Source organism: Vitis vinifera, chromosome 2, assembly GCF_030704535.1.
Source record: "Vitis vinifera cultivar Pinot Noir 40024 chromosome 2, ASM3070453v1".
In the NCBI taxonomy this organism is placed as follows: Eukaryota; Viridiplantae; Streptophyta; class Magnoliopsida; order Vitales; family Vitaceae; genus Vitis; species Vitis vinifera.
Window position 1 is genome coordinate 7553058 of NC_081806.1, and position 19676 is coordinate 7572733.

The 19676-nt window shown below is 36.1% G+C and overlaps 1 protein-coding gene across 1 annotated transcript; it reads left to right on the plus strand.

Moving 5' to 3' along the window:
* The first annotated feature begins 209 nt into the window (after positions 1-209).
* On the plus strand, positions 210-19386 carry LOC100262630 (lon protease homolog 2, peroxisomal). The gene is made up of 17 exons (XM_002282621.4): positions 210-452; positions 1139-1251; positions 1481-1589; positions 2239-2408; positions 7051-7142; positions 7572-7751; positions 7861-7944; positions 9858-9985; positions 11366-11567; positions 11661-11867; positions 13372-13502; positions 14454-14667; positions 16009-16311; positions 16794-16988; positions 17393-17638; positions 18257-18358; positions 18840-19386. The coding sequence occupies exons 1-17, from the start codon at positions 346-348 to the stop codon at positions 18921-18923; spliced, it is 2667 nt and encodes an 888-aa protein (XP_002282657.1). The 5' UTR covers positions 210-345; the 3' UTR covers positions 18924-19386.
* The last annotated feature ends 290 nt before the right edge of the window (positions 19387-19676 follow it).

The window sequence follows — 19676 nt, forward strand, 5'->3', positions numbered from 1 at the left end:
ACAAAAAACAATGATGAGTTTTTGTTGTGGTCTGGTGATCTTTATTATTAAATTTTAAGGATTAAAATTAATTTTTTCAAACGTTCGGAAAATGAAGATGCACTCATAACGGTGGAATAATCATTTGACGACAAATGAAAATACCAAAAGATGAAGAGGTTTTTTTAGCAATATAAGAAAACACAAAGGGCATGTGAAAAAAATACTTGAAAAATGAAAAATCTGCTGAGGAAAACCTGATATACAGCAATAGAATCACCCAAAATGGAATTCGCAGTTTTGCTCTGACTCAACCTCAACCTTTCTCTACGGCCCTTTTTCTGAGGGTTCATCTAAGTTTGGTTCATGGCGGAGTCGGTCGAGTTACCGAGCCGGTTGGCGATTCTTCCATTCCGAAACAAGGTGTTGTTGCCTGGCGCGATAATTAGAATTCGATGTACTTCACCGAGCAGGTACTTTTTGAGGCATTTTCGAGATGAAAATATCTGGGTTTTTGTTTTTTTTTTTTGGGTTTTCTAGTGTCATTTCTGTGAGAAAATGACCCAATCCTTTTTGGGTGGCTTTTATGAGTTGGAATTGAATTGGGTCTGTTCGGGAGGTAGGAAAATGTGGGGAAAGAAGGGGAATTGATAATTTGGGACCCACTTGTTTGAGTTTGAGTTAATTGAGTTGTGGTTTTTTGGTTCTTGGGAACGGACAGAATGAAAGCTTAAGGTCTGGTCTTTCTTTTAATCTTTCTTCATGTTCTCGGCAACCAAATAACGAATTTTCTTTCGCTATTATTTTTCAAATGGGATCATGGGGTTTTCTCTGAGCTAGTGAAGATTGATGAGAAAACCATGGAAAGCGAGAAAGAGAATTATCTGTGTGGTAGTCCTACCACAAAGACTCGTTTTCCATTTTTTTTTTTGGTAGTCAAACGGAACGTTATGTTCTTAAATTTTCCTTTACATCATGTTCTTTTCCTGGTCTATGCCTGTATTGAAAAGTGAGAGAATCTCTATTGTATCCAAAAATAGTGTTGTACTTCGAATCTGGTATTTATTTGTCATGAATTCTTCTACGCCTTCTATCGTTTGATCCTTATATTTCTGTTTATTTTTTGAAACTAATCAACATGGTATTTTGATATATACAGTGTGAAATTGGTGGAGCAAGAGTTATGGCAGAGGGAAGAGAAAGGATTAATTGGGATTCTTCCTGTTCGGGATACTGCCGAGATGACCACGGTTGGGCCCTTGTTATCCCAAGGTGAACGCAACTTCCTTTTTGTTACGTTGGCCCCCCTATTGGGTGGTCCATTATACACTCACCTGTGTACTTGGGTCAACCCCTTTAGGCGTTTTAGTCTGTTTTATACTTTTATATATCAAAAAGGGGAAAGAGAAAAACTCTTTTTTGTTTTGGTAGTGATGAGCACGTTTGGATTAAGTTTCTTTCATTGCATGTTTTGAGGGAAATGCATTTTATTTATCTGCAGGTGTAGGAACTGATTCTGGAGAGCGAAGCTCAAAAATTCAAGTTGCCACATCGGAATCTAACAAGCCGGATGGAAAAAATCAGCAGGAAGTTATTCATTGGCATACAAGGTATTCTTCATAGAATGAAGTAAAATAAAGTCTATGTCATTAACTAATGCAGGAAGGTCCTCACATTAATGCTGAACTTGACTTGGCTTTATCTCAGCAATGTCCAAGTATACATGTATGAGATGGTAATTGGGGAGAAGTACAAACATATCTATATGCTTCAGTTTACCATCCATCTAGTTGTGATTTCAATTTTTTTTTTTGTTATAGAAATTTCTAGATATCAATCTTAGTCCCAACAATTTTTGGAAGACCCACCTTTATTGTGCTATTTCTCGGTATTTGTTTTAATGTCCTTTTCCAGTTGCATGGTTGATACTGCCATTGTATTCACTTCCCTATTTCTCTAAGTATTCTGATAAGCTTATGTCACATGTAGCACTAATTCCATCACTGTTTTTACCACCGCCTTATGTGGTAGTAGAAAAAGTAATCAGAATGTAATATGTATTTTGCCTTTGTCACCTTTGATACCACCAATCACCACCCACAACATAGTAGAGATGGTTGGTGCATTTAGCATGTTTCATCTTGGTGTTGCTGCAATTTATTCCTTGTTGATGTGTTGTAACATTTTTTTTTGTTCAGTATTTCCTCAACTTGAGTTTTAGACATGTAATGGATGACTATATTTGAATTGAAAATTCAGAGGGGTTGCTGCTCGAGCTCTACATCTGTCTAGAGGAGTGGAGAAACCTAGTGGGAGGGTTACGTACATAGTTGTCCTTGAAGGTTTGTGCAGATTTAGTGTCCAGGAGCTTAGTACAAGGGGAACATATTATACTGCTCGGATTTCTTCTCTTGATATGAACAAAACTGGTAAGTGAACAATTACAAACTTAGAATTTCTCGTTTATATTTATATAAGTTCTACATTAGATGCTTTGATTTGTACTTTCTTGAATTAATTAATTAAAAAGGATGAAATAATCCCCATATTTGTGAATTTAACCCCTCCTATGTTTTTGTTTGAAGTGTAACCCATTTTTGATATAAATGCCCTCCATTATTTCAAGTATTTACATGTGTGTTTTAAAAGGAAGGGTTATTTTTACAAGAAAAAAATGAGGGCATTTTGTTAAAATGAGGTAAAAAAAGGATGAAGGGTTAGATTTCCAAAATTGGCTTTTCAATGACTCTTTTAATCAAATAACCCTACTTTCTTATGCATCCCTAGTTGATCACTAATTACTGAAGGATTTTAACATGTGTTATCTTCTTATGTTTTGATGTTGTTTTTTCTGTTATGTATGGCAATTTGTAGTGATAGGAGGCAGGAACGTTAACGTTGACCTTAGCATACAAGTATGATATAGAAATGAAAAGAAAAAGAAACATAAAATAAAACCTTAAAAATAGTGTAAAGAGGCCCACTAAAGTGACTTATAACATTGCCATTGCAGTTAGTGGGTATTAACTTATTGATAAAAACAGTTGGCATGGTTTTTTTGTGAGCAAAAAAAAGAAGAAGGTTTGGCTAGCAAGCCCTTTGTGTTTGTTTTGGACGGTGTGGAAGGCCGGGAACAACATTGCTTTGAATAATGAGGTTTTTTTCCATCCAAAAGCTGGAAAGGGAGTTTGTTTGCTTTATGTGGTCTGAGTCTAAGTTGTTTGTAGATGATTGCCCACTGATTGGTAGGTTTTTTTGAATGGTTGGGTACTTGTTGAGGTTTTTTTCTGTTACATTTTGGTTGAGCATTGGTGGTGAAGGGGAGTTTGTTTTCTTGTATAGCTTGGGGCGCTTTTCTGGCTGCTCTTTTTCTTTAATTTAATTCTTTATTTATCCAAAAAAAAAAAAAAAAAACTAATTACATAGAACCAGTGATCCCTATTCGTAAACCAAGTTGTTTACATAGACCTAGTAATCCCTTTTCAAATGATTCCAATACAAAGACTATTCAAAATAAACCAAGTTGATCTCACAAGCCAAAATGCAACCATAGCTTCTAGTTGTGCATTTTGCTCAAGCAGTGATGGTTATGCATGAACTTATTAAAACTCTATTCTGTTTGATCAGTAACCACAGTCTATGCATCTGGCATGCTATGTGAACTCCTTTGTTCAAATTCGATGCAAGAATGAGAAAATGCAATCATTCAACAATAACAAGTGCAATAGAATATTAGAGAGATAGAGGGAGAGAAAAAGCAAATGCCTAATTTAACATAGTTCGGCAGAATCCTATCTATGTCCATGATCCTCAAGATCCACTGAAGCCTTATGGTTGCTTCACCATGTAAGGATCCTTCAAACCAAAGTTTCTTCAAAGTACGATAGGTTTTAAGGTAGTAATCATCTTTACAAAGTTCATTAAGTTTTGTCTCTCACTCAAAAACCCACTCTCACATGGTACAATTGGTATGAATGAAGATTAATCCAAGAGCTTAAACAAGTGAGATTACAAGGAAAAGTAGTTAGACCCAAAGGTGCATTTATGAGGTATACAAGTTGATTGTAATTACACTAATGATGTATTGAAGACTCAAAATGATTGAGAACAATGATTTTCAAGAGTTAGGTAGGTCATAGATGAGGTTCAAGAGTCTTTTATATCAGATAAATGCAAGAAAGAGCCATAGATATAAATTCCACTCAATTGGTTGATTGACCAGTTGACCACCTGACCACCTTTTGGCAATAAATGCATTTTGCAGGTGATTGTTATAGAGCAAAACAGACAGATTGCTTGATTGATCGGTCACTCGTCCCCTTAGCCACAACCGAAGACACAATTTTGGAGGAAGTTAGCATTGCCTAACTGGTCAACCAACCGGTTGCCACCTGTGCTGCACTTCTCCAATAGGTAGCACATTTGGGGTCTGTAGCATCTTGGTTTGGTCTAGTTTTGGTTCTAGCACTTTTTTGAAATTATTTTTAAGGTGTTTTTTTTTTGATAGGTGTAGATCAAATATATTAACAACGCCTAACAAAAGAGCGCATAGAAGCATGCACAATGCATACAAGAGTGCCAAAAGGCTAAATACAATGGAGGAAGATACAAAAAACAACATCCTTGTCTTACTTAGAGTTCAACCAATCAATAAACATAATGAGTAATTTTCTATTTACCCTCTAATCTACTCTAAAGAATTATATATGAAGGTTGTTTGATCAATTGACCTGCTCTTTTGGTATTTTCAAATGCTATCCTATTTCTCTCCTTCCATATGGTCTCAAATAAGTACAAAAGAGCTGCTCTTCGATATTTCTTTCTCTTCTTCCCAACAAAAGATCCATGTTAGCTTAGAAGTACTTATCTAACTAAGGAGAGCATCACCTATTGTACACCAAGGAGAGTACAAATTAGTTGCCGCAGCATGACTGCTTTGGAGCATTAAAGGATGATTTGATCTATTGTTTCTTCTTCTCCTTTACACAAGTAGCATCTAATTAGTGTCCTCTGACCCCTCCTTTTGAGTTGATCCAATGTTAATATTCTTCTCCACATAGCTTCCTAAGCGAAAAAGCCAATCCTCATCGGAACCCACATATTTCAAACAATACAAGAGGGGAATGCTGCCATTCTTCCATTAGATAAAGAGGAATATAGAGATTTAATTGTGAATTTGACACACTTTGAATTTGGCCAAATTATTATATCCTTTATATTCCCACTAATTGTTTGCGTTTGCAATCTCCTAAAAAGTCTTTGACCTCGTCTACGTCCAAATCATGAATTTATCTTGTGAGCCTAGGGTTCTAACAACCTTCCTCCCTTTCTTACTCCAACACCTTAGTTGCCCATGCATCTTTAGCGATGTCTATCAAGAATAACATAGGAAAGACCTCTCCCATGGGTTCATCAACATACTACTTATCCTTCCAAAATTTTCGATTGTTTCCCATCTTAATTCCAGTTCTGCTATTACCTTTCTCTCGCTCTTGATTGCCTTCCACACACTCACCCCATACTCTTCCCTAACTTCTTTAGAGCACCATCTCCTCTCTTCCTCCACATACTTCCTGTAATCACCTGTTTCTAAAGGGATTTGTCCTTGGTTGTGAATTTCCAACACCATTTATTGGGAAGAGCCTTGTTAAGAATGGACAAGCTTCTAATACTCAAGCCCCCACTCCTCTCAAGCATTCCTTCTCCCCAAAAGAAATCCCCTTGGACCTTTGCAGCTTTAAACTTACCTTTCTCAATTTGACAAATAATGGCATGTAGTTGGTAAGCTAGATAGGTTGTTAAGTTTTATAAGATCTAAAATGGGTTTTTCATTTTAATGAGCTCAACTTTGAAAATGTTTTCGTGAAATGAAAAAACCTATCATTAAATAGTTATCTTGTTAAGGATGCTTTAATTATTTTTTTTTAAATGGATTAAAGTCTACTTTCATTATACCTTGACTTAACTTTATAAAAGAAATTTTAGTTGATGCATGATCTTCATTTTTAAACTCCCATTTTCTTCATTTTCAAGCTCCTCCTTTCTTCTTGAAATTGATTTGATACAACTTGTAATATTATATCCTGCATTCGCTTGAGGAAAATGATTAAGTGCCAATCCTTTGTTCTATTATCATCAAAATTAGGTTGAGAAACCTTGGGCTAACATCCTAGAATCAAGTTTGAATATATGTGTTACTGTTCAAATGGAGCATTTCTATTGTGGCATTACTATTATGGCATCACTACGTGTTTGTTAAACCATGGATCACCATTAACTATTGAACTTCATTTATCTGTTTGGGGAATGCAGGTTGAACAAATATGTTTATATTAAACTATCATTTTGGAATTATAATATTGCAAGTATTCACTGAGAAGTACTGTTCTTAAGTATGATATCAGCAGATTTCATTGATTTGACTTTGTAAAAAATTCAGGCATGATTTATTGCAGATTAGGAGGAAGGTTTTTGTTTTTGGTTTTTATATATATGTATATATATTTTTTAATTTTTTTATTCACTTCCGTTTTCCTTTCTTTTCTCTTTGGGATTGGGACCTAGTTGAGATGGGCCAGCTTAGAAATAAGGCATAAGTCGAGATAAGTTTTCAGGTAACAAAGACTTTTTACATTAAAATAATAAGTATATCTTAGGAGGTTAATTTCTGTGAAGAAAATCTAGGGTTTTTTATTTTTATTTTTCACGTAGTTATTATTTTTTCAGTCTATGGGCATTCTGTAAACCCTTTTTTCCAGGAGGTTTTGTACTTTTGTCTCTCTATAAGGACCTGGAGTCTTTTAGTTGATGGAGTTTCTGAGCTCATTATACTAACATTTCTTTGATGGTAAAGCCATGCATCATGAATAGTTTCTCACTGTATTAAAAGACCTTGTTTCAGATCATCCTCAGTGGTGATTTTAGATGTAATGATACCTATTTTCTAAACATTTAGTGGAGTAATTTAATATTATGATAACATGACCGTTATTGTGTAAATGATGGGATCTAGTTTTAAGCACTCATCATGTCTAGATTCTGAATTGTTCTCATTTCTCTATTTCCAATCAGAAATGGAGCAAGTAGAGCAAGATCCAGAGTTCATAGCATTGTCTCGCCAATTCAAAGCTACTGCCATGGAACTTATCTCTGTTCTTGAGCAGGTAACTTTTTGAACTTCAAAATTTTGGTGAAAATGATCTCACTGAGAATTCATTTCCCAATTCTTGATCTTGCGACTGGTAGTCTAGCATTTTGAAATTTTTTGTTCTTATTAATGTTTTGCTTATTTATTATGATTGTTAGAGAAAATGACTCGTCTTTCTAATACATGGTTAAAGAACATCGTCATTGGATTCTTCATGTAAGGATTGAATGTTTAGCATGTGCTAAGGATTGAATGTGTGTTCACACACTCAATGCTACCAGAATCTGATTTTGGTATTAGTGCATATATTTCATATTGACTGGAAAACTTTGCCTTAAGATTTTGATTCTTTTATTACTATAAGGGTGTCTAAGTATTGTTGTTTAGCATGATATTTTGGGAGCATTGTTCTATTAGTAACTCTTGTTCTAATTTTTGTTCATAGAAGCAAAAAACTGGTGGAAGAACGAAAGTACTTTTGGAGACAGTTCCAGTTCACAAATTGGCAGATATTTTTGTTGCTAGCTTTGAGATAAGTTTTGAGGAACAGTTATCAATGTTGGATTCAGTTGATCTGAAAGTAAGGCTTTCAAAAGCCACTGAGTTAGTTGATCGGCATTTACAAGTAAGCTATTAATTCAGTGGCATTTAACATCTATTTCATTTAGATCCAGTTGTCCAGATATTTCCTCTGGCCTTTTCGGAATCATGTCATTTATGTTTGCTTATGACAGTCGATACGTGTAGCAGAGAAGATTACCCAAAAGGTGGAGGGACAGTTGTCAAAGTCACAAAAGGAATTTCTTCTCCGTCAGCAGGTTTGATTTCTCTATCGACTAGATACCCTTCTTTAGAAGTGAGAGGAATTTCACCAAAAAAATATTGGCCTTTTGTTTGGAGCTTGTACTAACATTTTTTATGTGAGGTTTTTCCCTTGTTGCCATAAAAGGTGGAATGACAATGTTTGATTAGTTAATGGTTGTTGACCATATTTGAAGGCATGTGATGCTTGCGCTTTGTCTTGGGGAAAAAACTTGAGCAAATCCCTAAAAAGAAAAATTATGGTTTCATATCTTTTGATGCTCGCACCTATGATTTTGAGATGCACGCAGCACTGTCCTCATGGACTGTCCTTATATCTGAAGCATTCATCTTACATACTTAGAAAAAAAATTCTGAAAAAATTACACGCTATGACCAAAATTTCATATGGTCAATGCACTAGAGCTAATTCTCTTCCCTCAATGCCTTCTGGATTTCAAATCAAGGATTTCCTTTCTCAGCATTGGAGGGAACTCTCTCTCTCTCTCTCTCTCTCTCTCTCTCTCTCTCTATATATATATATATATATGTCATGCACACATATGCATATGCACACCTTCTGTCATCTACACGGTTTTTTCTTTCTTGGATCTGTTCTTCCATGATTGTTTTTGAAACTAACAGTTAATAGTTGTATGTAAGTTTAAATCCTTTGGCTTTTAAAACATTGCATGCTATTGAAGGGGAAAGTTATTTGGTTTGTAATACTTATCTGAGTCTCTGGATATAGTGATGGAAATTATTGCTCGTAGTTCCATTGGTTTTCTTGCTAACCATCTATGTTCTATGTCATCCACTCATGCTGAAAGTCATTTTTTGGGGATTACATGATCCAGTGAAGTCATGCCTTGGAATTAAGATATAATTTTTGGGGATGAATTATAATTTTCAAACCTTTTAAATAGCCTGGTCACTCTGTAGCCATACTAGGAGCTTTACGTCTTTATGTAACTGTTTATATTTATTGCAAGTTATTAAACTGGTTAGAATACATTCAAGCATTTAAATTTGCATGCATTCCTGTACATTAGACATCAAATTTGTGTGACAATCAAGGACGAAGTACCAAACTTTTCTTGTTTTCAATTTTATTGAATTTGCAGTAGTAAGGACCCAGAGTATAAGTTCATTGATCAAGAGTTGTGGATTGTCTTTGGCTTTTTGTACTGACATGGTTGGAACTTCTTAAAGAAGAAAGCCATACTCTTCAACATTTGTCAAACCATCAAGTTTATTAAGGGAAAACAAAGCCAAAGACTTTTAGAGGGTACTAATCCAGGCAAACTTAGAAAGTTCCTCAAAAGAAGTTAAAGGCCAAAGTAAAATTCCTTTAACAACGTGAGTCCCATACAATGTTTAGTAGTATCTATCTGTAAGCATACTAACCAACCCTAAGACACTGTTAATGTTTGATTTTAGCTGTTAGATCTAATCAGACACATCCATCTATGGCACATTAAGAAGCAACATGCAAAAATTTAGATATGCTTAAGCTGCTTTAATGATAATGATACTGTTACATGGCCCTTGTTTAGAACAACTGCTCCTGCTTTATTGGGGCGTTTGATATAGATGTTCGGGTGACTTCTTATATTGAATATTTTGGAAACATCTTGGCTGATTGTGCTGCTAAAGAACCTTTTTCTCAGCCTTCTTCTTCTTATTATTTCCTGCCACTGATGATACCTGAATTTACCTGATGCTGGTTGTTGTAGGGCGGTTAGCACCTTGAGGTTTGGGTCCCCATGGAGAGTCCTAAGGGCTTGGCCATGGAAGATTCCTCGGTTATTAAAAAAAAAAAAAAAAAATTATTATTATTATTATTATTATTTTAAAATTCTTTGCTGCACTTTTCTGACCTTTACATATCTGAGTTATTTTCCTTGGACAATTTCTTTTGATATTCCAGATGAGGGCTATAAAAGAGGAGCTTGGTGACAATGATGACGATGAGGATGATGTGGCTGCACTGGAAAGAAAGATGCAAAGTGCAGGAATGCCTCCAAATATCTGGAAGCATGCACAAAGGGAGTTAAGGTATAATATGTTGTAAATGTAGATTTAAAGGAACGACTATCCTGCTAAGGGTGTATAGATATTGTCTTTCAGCATGCATGAAAGAAAAGGATGCTTTTCATGCTTTGGAGAATCATAAAATCCTAATGTAGGAGTTTGAGAGGTTTTTTTTGATCTTCAACCATCATGAGTTATATTTTAAGTTGTAGAGATCTTCGTCTTAAAGTCCAAAACTGGTCTAACCAGGTGATTAGGACAGGTTGTTGGAACATATGCACTTGAGAAGTGTCTGACTGGAATGTTTCAGTACAAAATGAACTGTGATAGGGTGTTGGTGCCCAAGATGGTATTCAACACATGTATTGATTCATTTGGCATGGTAAAAGGTATGCTAAAATAGGATGACTCATGGTTTCAGACAGTTGGATATACAGAATTTATCCACCAGAACCAGTGCATAATGTTGTATCTTCTACTAGTTGTACCCATAAATATCTCACATTGTTCATGTGGTTGAGTCCAAGATTTTTCACACTTTAAGGCATCTGTTTCTCTTGGGCTTTGGGATGTTTCCTTTAGTGATGTTGTGCAGTACCTTGAAACTAGCTCAGGCTCCTCTTCAGCCAGTTATATGATCCTTGGGCAACCTGCTGATCAGGTTTGAGGCCTTATGTAAACTCCTCTCTGTCCATATTCTACGTAATTTTAAAGACCTTTAAGGAGTCCCACCCTCTTTGGCTGAGATTCTTGCTTTCAAAGGGGGAGCGACTTTGAGGGAGTGATGCTATAATCCAGACATGCTGAGCTAGCATTCCTTGTTTTCTTTCTATGTGTGTGTGTGTGCGCTTTTTTTTTTTCCCCTTTTCCCTTTCTTGTATCTTCTTATGTTTCTTTGTTAGTGAATAGATCTTCTTCTCTACTTTATTTATATTTTTAAAATTCTTTTAGCTTTCTTTTAGTATCATCTATCTTCTCTTCAGAAAAGGATTTTTAAAGCTTTTTTCATGCTTTGTTGGTGGACTGTTTACTGTTAAGCATTATGGGGCACCTTCTATACAATGATGTGATTGTTGATTATCAATAATAGTTACCTATATTTCAAGAGGATGCTGGAAATTGTACTTGATGTTTGTTTCTTTTTCTTGTGGCTAATATTTGTTTAAACTTGTTAGTTTTAGGAAGCTGCATACTTGGTAATTTAGCTCTGAGATCTTGTAGCATACACCCTAGTTTATGATTCTTTCTTAATGAGAAACTTTTGCTGAATACTTGCTCTATGTTGAACTTCAATGCTTGCATTCTCAGCCCTCAGTGCTCTAATCAAGTGCTGAATTTTGATTTTGAAGATCGAGATTCTAGTTGGTACTTTATTTTGATTCCTACTGCAAATACTAATTTCAGGCGACTCAAGAAAATGCAACCTCAACAACCTGGATATAATAGTTCACGTGTTTATCTGGAGCTTCTTGCTGATCTGCCCTGGCAGAAGGCCAGTGAAGAACATGAATTGGACTTGAGAGCTGCAAAAGAGCGTCTTGACAGTGATCACTATGGTTTAGTCAAGGTCAAGCAACGGATTATAGAGTATCTGGCTGTTCGCAAGGTTGACCAATTATCTATTTCTAGGGGTGTTGAATGTCCCTAATGCTTTGTATTGAAACTCATGTGTGTTTTATTTTAATTATCTATATAACAGCTTAAACCAGATGCGAGAGGCCCAGTCTTGTGCTTTGTTGGTCCACCAGGTGTTGGGAAAACATCTCTGGCATCATCTATTGCTTCTGCCTTGGGCAGGAAATTTGTACGCATATCACTTGGTGGTGTTAAGGATGAGGCTGATATTAGAGGGCATAGGAGGACATACATTGGAAGTATGCCAGGCCGGCTTATTGAAGGATTAAAGGTTGAAACTATTTTAAGGATACAACATTATACTAAGTTTTCTGCAATGTTTGTCGTTAGCTTTGTTAAATGCTTGCAGCAAGGTATTCTTTGGCAATAGAATTCTTAGAAAATTTATGGTATCCTTTCAGATGCATATGTTGATTATGTACAACAACTATCTGTCTATTATGTGTTATAACATACATGGGTTGTGATGCACTATTACATTGGTATTATGTTGGATAGCACCAAAAAATAAACCTGCAGGATACATCCCACAAAAAAAAAAGGAAGGGAAAAAAAAAAGAAAAAAAGAAGAGAGGTGTTGGATGAGTAATAATATATCAGAAGTAGGATCCTACACATTTTTTCTTACTGGTCAAAAAAAAAAAAAAAAAAGAAGTAGGATCCTACACCCTGGCTTTTCACCTAATGTTGATCCAGATAGCCTAGATGAAGTAAAGCCCTTTCTCTTAGGATAGCTCTCTGTACACATGCTCTTTTGTAGCAATTGTCTTTTGAAATGCTTTAATATATATCTGGAACCATTTATGGTCTGATTCCCCACTCCTATTCTAGCTTTGTAGATGGAGCTTACAAGGTCGTTCTTCAATTGATAAAGCATCATAGAGAGCTGTTCTATACTGTATTTCCATGCATTAATTAATTCAAGAAATTGTTGACTAGTTAGTTGGCTTCTTTGCTCTGCAATTTCCAAATATGTTCAGCGTGATTTTTCCCTGTAACCCCTGTTATTCTGGGCTACTACCCTGTAATCCTTGAATCATCTTTACTTCACATTCTAGGAGTTGTATGTGCATATTACTGACAACATAAATTAGTCTATTTTCATGTGAGCATCTTATAGTGCTTGCATTATTATGGAATTAAGGATTCCCTTTTGATTTACTCCATTGAGCGTGTCTAATTAGAGGCTAGCTGCCTCCATGGCTTCCTTGGAGTGGCTTGCCTCTCTCCTTTGATTTATGCTTTTCATAATTTAAAGAAAAGCAGAAATGTTCAATAAATATTGTTGCAGATAAAAGAAAGTACAGCAGAAATGTCTCTATGGCTCCCTTGAGGTGGTTACAAGTTTCAACTAAGTGTTAAACAGGCCTCAGGGGTGAATATACGTGAACATTGACTGATATGGATGACTGCATAATCTTGTATCATTAATCTGTTGAATTTTTTGTTGAAAGAATCAAGAATTTAATCCACAGGCTACAAATCAAGATCATTTGGTTGAGTTTGAAATTGTTGATATTATTTGTTTGTGCACTCAGATCCTGTGGTCCTCAGGGGGCTGAGCTGATATGTGACCAAATGTAGGTCTAGCTGACTGGATTCTGAATGCAGCAGTGTGTTGAACTATGTGATCTGGTGGATTCTTATTTTGGTTTTGGATTCTTTTCTAATATTCTATGACTGAACACAATGTACTGGTTAAATATCTATTTATGGTTACTTTGATTTGCTTGCTTGAGGAAGACTAAACTGTCATTTCTTATTATAACTTTCAGAGAGTAGGTGTTAGCAATCCAGTTATGCTGCTAGATGAGATTGATAAAACAGGTTCTGATGTTCGTGGGGATCCAGCTTCAGCACTATTGGAGGTTCTTGACCCTGAACAGAACAAAACATTCAATGATCAGTATCCTATTTTCTTCAGGATGTTCTTCAATGAATCTTAGTTTTGGTCTTCTAAACTGCCTGTTTTTTCCCCTTAAGATTAAATACTCTTGAGTAATTCATTGAAAAAAAATGGTTTACAAATCTTACACCTTATGACTTATGAACATGTGTTTTATTCATTGTGCAAGACTTGTGTACTAATATCTTATTATACAGATCTAAAAGTCTTGCTTCCAGTGATTATCATGTGATAGTTGGCTGTTGAATGTTAGAACTCTAAATTGGATGATTCATATGCTAAGGTTTTTAACTTTTTCTGTTTCCTGGCTCCTTCCAGTTACCAGGCAAGGTTCTTCATTACCTTGCTTACAACCCTTTCCTCTGTAGGAAATTTCATAGGTTACAAACAGGATATTTGGATAGGGTTTGTCTCCGGTGTATGAAACATTTTCTTTTTGATAAGAAACAACAAAATTCATTGATCAATGATCAAGAAAAGCATAGGGAATAAGCAGTCCTTCCAGAAAGAACACTAGGAGTGTCAAGTATAGTTGAGTCAACAAAATACAATCGAACCACCAAAAGGGAAGTATGACAAATAGCACTAAAAAATAACTGTAGGCTGACCCCAAAACCAAGGTACAAAGTTCAGGGAGCTAAAAACTCTCCTTCAAACACCTCTAGCACAGAAAAATCTTACTTGGCTAGCCTATCTGCAGTTTGGTTGGTGAAGCAAGGGATCCATGTAAAAGAACAGCCCAACTCTACGGATAAATTAAAAATCTTGTGCAACAAATTATCCCATTTCCAGTGGCCTTGTTTTTTCTCCAGGAGATAACTGCATTTGCATGATTTTTTGAATCTTCAATATGAATTTTTGAACTTTCAATAGGGTTTGGGTGACTTTAAGTTCTGATATTGTTCATTAATGCAACTGTATCTAAAGTATTCCTTAATCAAACATCTATAGCTATTTGAATGTTCCATATGACCTTTCAAAGGTGATTTTTGTGGCAACTGCAAATAGGGTGCAGCCTATCCCTCCGCCACTCTTAGACAGGATGGAAGTCATTGAGCTGCCTGGTTATACCCCTGAAGAAAAGCTTAAAATAGCTATGCGACATTTAATACCACGAGTTTTGGATCAGCATGGGTTGAGCTCTGAATTCCTAGAAATATCTGAGGTAATGAATCTATTCTACAGTGTTTTTACCAAGCATTAATGGAATGAAACTTGTAAAATACTCCATCATGATGCTTTTCAGATTTTAGATCATAGATCATGATTCACTTATGTCATATCGCTGATGGGATTAAAATCGTTTTTGCTGGTTCCAGTAGCATTTCTAAAAGATTATTGAATGGCATCGACAACGCTAGAGGTTTTTGTTATGTCTATGTGTGTCTGTACGTCTGTTCCACTAATGGATTGGTAGCTGAAAACTTCGGAATGTGATTTATTATTTCATGCATTAGTTGGAAGTGCCCTTGTTTGTATGGACAAAGGGCCCACATGATTTTGGAGATCGTCTGAAATAGTTTCAAATAGTTCTACTTCTTGTGCTGATGCACATTAGTATAAGATGGTGCCATTTTTTCCTCTTCATGATGTTGCATTTGGAAACTGAAACACTGGAAATTTTCTGGTGCATAGTTTCAATAATCTCACTTTTGCTGAAGGGATTGGCCTCTTCAATTCTGGAAGGTCATTCAAGAGTCTGGACTATGGATAAAACTAAAAGAAAGGGGTTATGTTTCACCGGATGTTCATATTTAGGAGTTTGCAAATTACAACACATTCGTTAGTTCAAGTGTCAATAATATGCTCTCTTGGCTCATCTCATAATTTTTTATGATAGTTAAAACTTGGTAACTTGTTGAACTAGGCGAGCTCTGTTATCCCAAAAGAGCTGAGAAAAGCTTGGAACAATGATATTTGATGATGCAAGGTTTATCATAAGGATGGGGAGGCACTAGACTAATTCACAAACTTCAGTTATATGAACCACTTTGAGGTTTTGCCCTGCAAAATATGATGATTAAGTTACTCTACCTCCCTCCCTCCCTCCTTCCTTCCTCTCACCTCCTTTTTGTATTCTTTCCTGAGTTTAGAAAGATTTAGTTTGAGGTGACATATGAAGCTTTAGTGATATTAATTTGACATATGCAGATTTAGTTCTTGGGATTGAGGATCTCATTCGTAGGTGTAAGTTTCCTATTCAAATTATTTGCATGTTCTTTAATGTAATGGAAGGAATATGTAGCCATGCCTCATTCCAAGATAAACAAGATGTGGACTTTTTCTATGAGAGAGTTGGGTGTTTTCATGCTTTGATACACCTGCTGAGTTTAAAGCCATCTCTGGTCATTTTCCCTCTCATGCCACCCAAAAGATAGAAGTCCAGAATGAACTCTTAACACAAGAACCAGCATCTAATTATTCACTTTGTTAATAGATTTTGTGTGTTGATTGTTAGTTTTCAGATGGTCAACAATGTAAACTTTATTCTTTTCTGTTGTGGTAGGCTATGGTGAAACTTGTTATTCAGAGGTACACTAGAGAAGCTGGTGTTCGGAGTCTGGAAAGGAACTTAGCTGCCTTGGCTCGTGCAGCAGCTGTTCAGGTTGCCGAGCAAGAACAAACCATTCCACTCAGCAAAGACATGCACCGGCTTGCTTCACCATTGCTGGACAGCAGACTTGCTGATGGGTCTGAAATGGAAATGGAAGTCATTCCAATGGGTGTAAACAATCAGGAGTTGTCAAATACATTCAGGGTTGCCTCGCCTTTGGTTGTGGATGAGGCTATGCTGGATAAAGTACTTGGGGTAATCATTTCTCCTTTTATTTTATTTACTTTTTAATCAGAATGCTTCATTCTTGAAGTTCTAAGTCCATGTCCTCTTTGAATAGAAATGACTGTTTGTAGCCTTTTTGTTAGAAAATTTTACTCTGCTGTTCCACTTAATTGACTTTTGATGCATAATTTGTCCATTTAAGCACACTAGAAGGCAGTTTGAAGTGTTTCCCTTCTCTTCTGGTGGAATGGAACCTGGGAGAAAGAATTTCCACGTTCCTATTTTTTATGTTCTCAAATGCCTTTTGTTATCATATGATTCAATGAGTTCTAGGGAAGTATCTTTTTAGCATGGGCATTAGGCTAAGGCACCACATGTAAGATGTTGTCCTGAACCAAAAGCAAACTGCAGTTAGACCAAATGCCTCTGTTTTCTTATTTACTTACAGCCTGGTTGAGTTTCTCATCATGCTTTACAGATCTGAGAGTGTTTTTTCTTGTACCTTAATGTAGCCTCCAAGATATGATGACAAAGAGACTGCGGAACGAGTTGCAACTGCAGGGGTATCTGTTGGGCTTGTTTGGACTGCTTTTGGTGGAGAAGTTCAATTTGTTGAGGCTACGGCGATGCTGGGAAAGGGTGATTTACATCTAACTGGGCAACTTGGTGATGTTATTAAAGAATCAGCACAAATAGCACTTACATGGGTAATGTATTATTTCACTTTACTTGTTTCGTCTTATATGCTAAGATTGTACTCTATCACCTAAACACTGTTACTCAAATAAAGCAGAAAAAGCTTTTATGTTTTCTATCAACAACATTTTTTCTGCAAGCCTTTCATTGCAAACATATATCAACACTCTTCATATGACAGGGCATAGTTCTGTTGAAATTGTATTCTGTTGCTCAATTTTCTTAGACTAGAATAGGAAGCAAACTTACATTGTGTGGCAATCATTTACATACCAGAATGTCTTTTCTGTGCTGTACAATTGTAGTTTCATTGTAAAATGTACTCTTTAACTTGCCACTCTTAACATTTTGGCCTTTTTCTTTTTCCTTGGGAAAGTCAGATTTTGCAGATTTATTTATTGTTTTGTTTTAATAGGTAAGAGCAAGGGCAGCAGATCTTAAGCTGGCAGCTGCTGAGGAAATCAATCTGCTGCAGGGACGGGATGTTCATATACATTTTCCTGCTGGGGCTGTGCCTAAGGATGGTCCCTCGGCAGGTGTGACTATGGTAACATCATTGGTTTCACTGTTCAGTCAGAAAAGAGTAAGAGCGGATACAGCAATGACTGGAGAGATGACTCTGAGGGGTCTAATATTACCAGTAGGTGGTATCAAAGATAAGGTATGCTTCTGATATTTGGTGGGCTAGTTCTACTCTTATTTGGTTTGTGTAAGAGAATAGTTGTGATATTGTGCATAACTATATTAGGCTGTTTTCTTTTTTCCTCTATTATTGGTTATTACATCTTGGTTTGGGTAATGATTATTCTTTTTGATCACCATCAAATGCTTTGTCAAGTATGTTGGATATATCCACACTGCAGTTATATTGTGCTTTGAGTCCTTTTATTGTCATGTCTATTACCTCATTTTTTAGATGATGAAACTACCCATCCCACCAGGCAATTGATTACTCTTTCCAACAATGATGGGGGCCTTTTTGTATCATAAAATTTACACCTTAAAAGAAAATTATGAAATGTCATCAAAAGATTTTTGAGTACAGTTTGTTTATGGAACCTGGGCTTATGGATCCTCATGTGTGCTTAGGTAGTCAAATTTGATGTTTACAGTTATATGCAGATGAAGATACAGTTCATTATTCTTTGACTATATCCATTAACCAGCAAGTTTAGTAGCAAAGTACTCAGATTTATTGAAAATGCATACTTCGATATGTACCACTGCATACATGGGAAATGAAGTTCTTGTAGATTATTTATTCAAATTTACATTGCAGATATTGGCAGCTCATCGTTATGGTATCAAGAGAGTTATTCTGCCAGAGAGGAACTTGAAGGACTTAGTGGAAGTGCCATCAGCTGTGCTTGCCAGTTTGGAGGTATTTTTGTTTCTGAGTGGCTACAGTGTTTGTCGAATATAAGAGTAAATGTAAAAATTGAGGTTTGCTCTTGGGACTTAATTTTCTTTTACTTCTCAGTGGTACATCCATGTTTGGATCATTTAACTAAACTTGGATCTAAATTCTCATGGGCTCGCATTTGATTTGTGATGGCTTTGGCCTGCAATTTTTAATTCGTCTCCTGAAGGAATCTCTTGGGTTTCTTCAGAAACTTGAACGGCATTAATTATGACCTTTATATCTCCTTAACCATATTTTTATGAATATGGGAGCAAAGACTAAAAATTATAGTCCGATTTGCTGGTGGGTGGGATATAGTCAGATAATAGGCTCTCTCCAGATGTTTCCCACAGATGTATTAGAGCTGCTCATTTTTTGTGATAATTGGATTACTTTATTTTCTATGAGCTGTACTGGTAGAATGCTTTCCCTGTCTTCTCACTGCTTCATGTTGTAACAGATACTGCTTGCTAAGCGAATGGAAGATGTACTGGAGCAGGCTTTTGAAGGTGGATGCCCGTGGAGACGAGACTCAAAATTGTGACAGGACCCTTGACCCATGTATCTAACAAATCTCTGGTGATAAAGATGCTTACTTTCTCAACAAATCTATTGAGCATACAGACTTTGTATTCATTCAGCAAGGGTGAAGGGACCTTCGGCAATTGGAGATTGGAGAAGTGGTTAATGGGTTGAACTGGACATAGTTATGACAAAAGGAAAGAAAGGGCAAAAGTTGCAATATTTATAAACGGGTCTGGCAATGCCATTCCCTTTTTCAAGTTTATAATGAAAATTCTTGGTATGTATTATTCTTTATTCCCACCAAGCTTGTATGTATTGAGGGCAAACAACCGCGTCCTGGTTATTGGTACTGTAACATGTATAAATTATCATTTTATTTGAGCAAGGGAATGCTTGCTTTGATGTATTTCACAATTGATTTGGGGCTTTTCATGTAGAACAAACAGGTCAGGCAAACTATTTCTTTGCTGATATTTGCTTTGGATCCTTTATAGCTTGAAATTTCATAATTCCATCTCTGTTTTATGCTACTCTTGAGTCTTGACTTGCTTCTTTCTGGGTATGAATGACAGACCCTGGAGCAGAAGACTTGTATATTTTTAGGTCTGCCTCAAAAACAGAAAAGAAAAAGGGGGGAAAAGAAACAACCACCAAGGATTCTGCATTGATTCTCTCCCATCCCCTACTCATTTAGCATATGAAGAACAAAAGGGGAGAAAAGAAACAACCACCACCATTGCAGAATGTGTATTTTCTATCATTTTCTGGGGTA

Coding starts and splice junctions, on each gene's coding strand:
- LOC100262630 (XM_002282621.4), top strand. CDS start 346: ATGGCGGAGTCGGTCGAGTTACCGAGCCGGTTGGCGATTCTTCCATTC. Junction 11,868..13,371: donor GGCTTATTGAAGGATTAAAG/GTTGAAACTATT, acceptor TATAACTTTCAG/AGAGTAGGTGTTAGCAATCC. Junction 18,359..18,839: donor CTGTGCTTGCCAGTTTGGAG/GTATTTTTGTTT, acceptor ATGTTGTAACAG/ATACTGCTTGCTAAGCGAAT.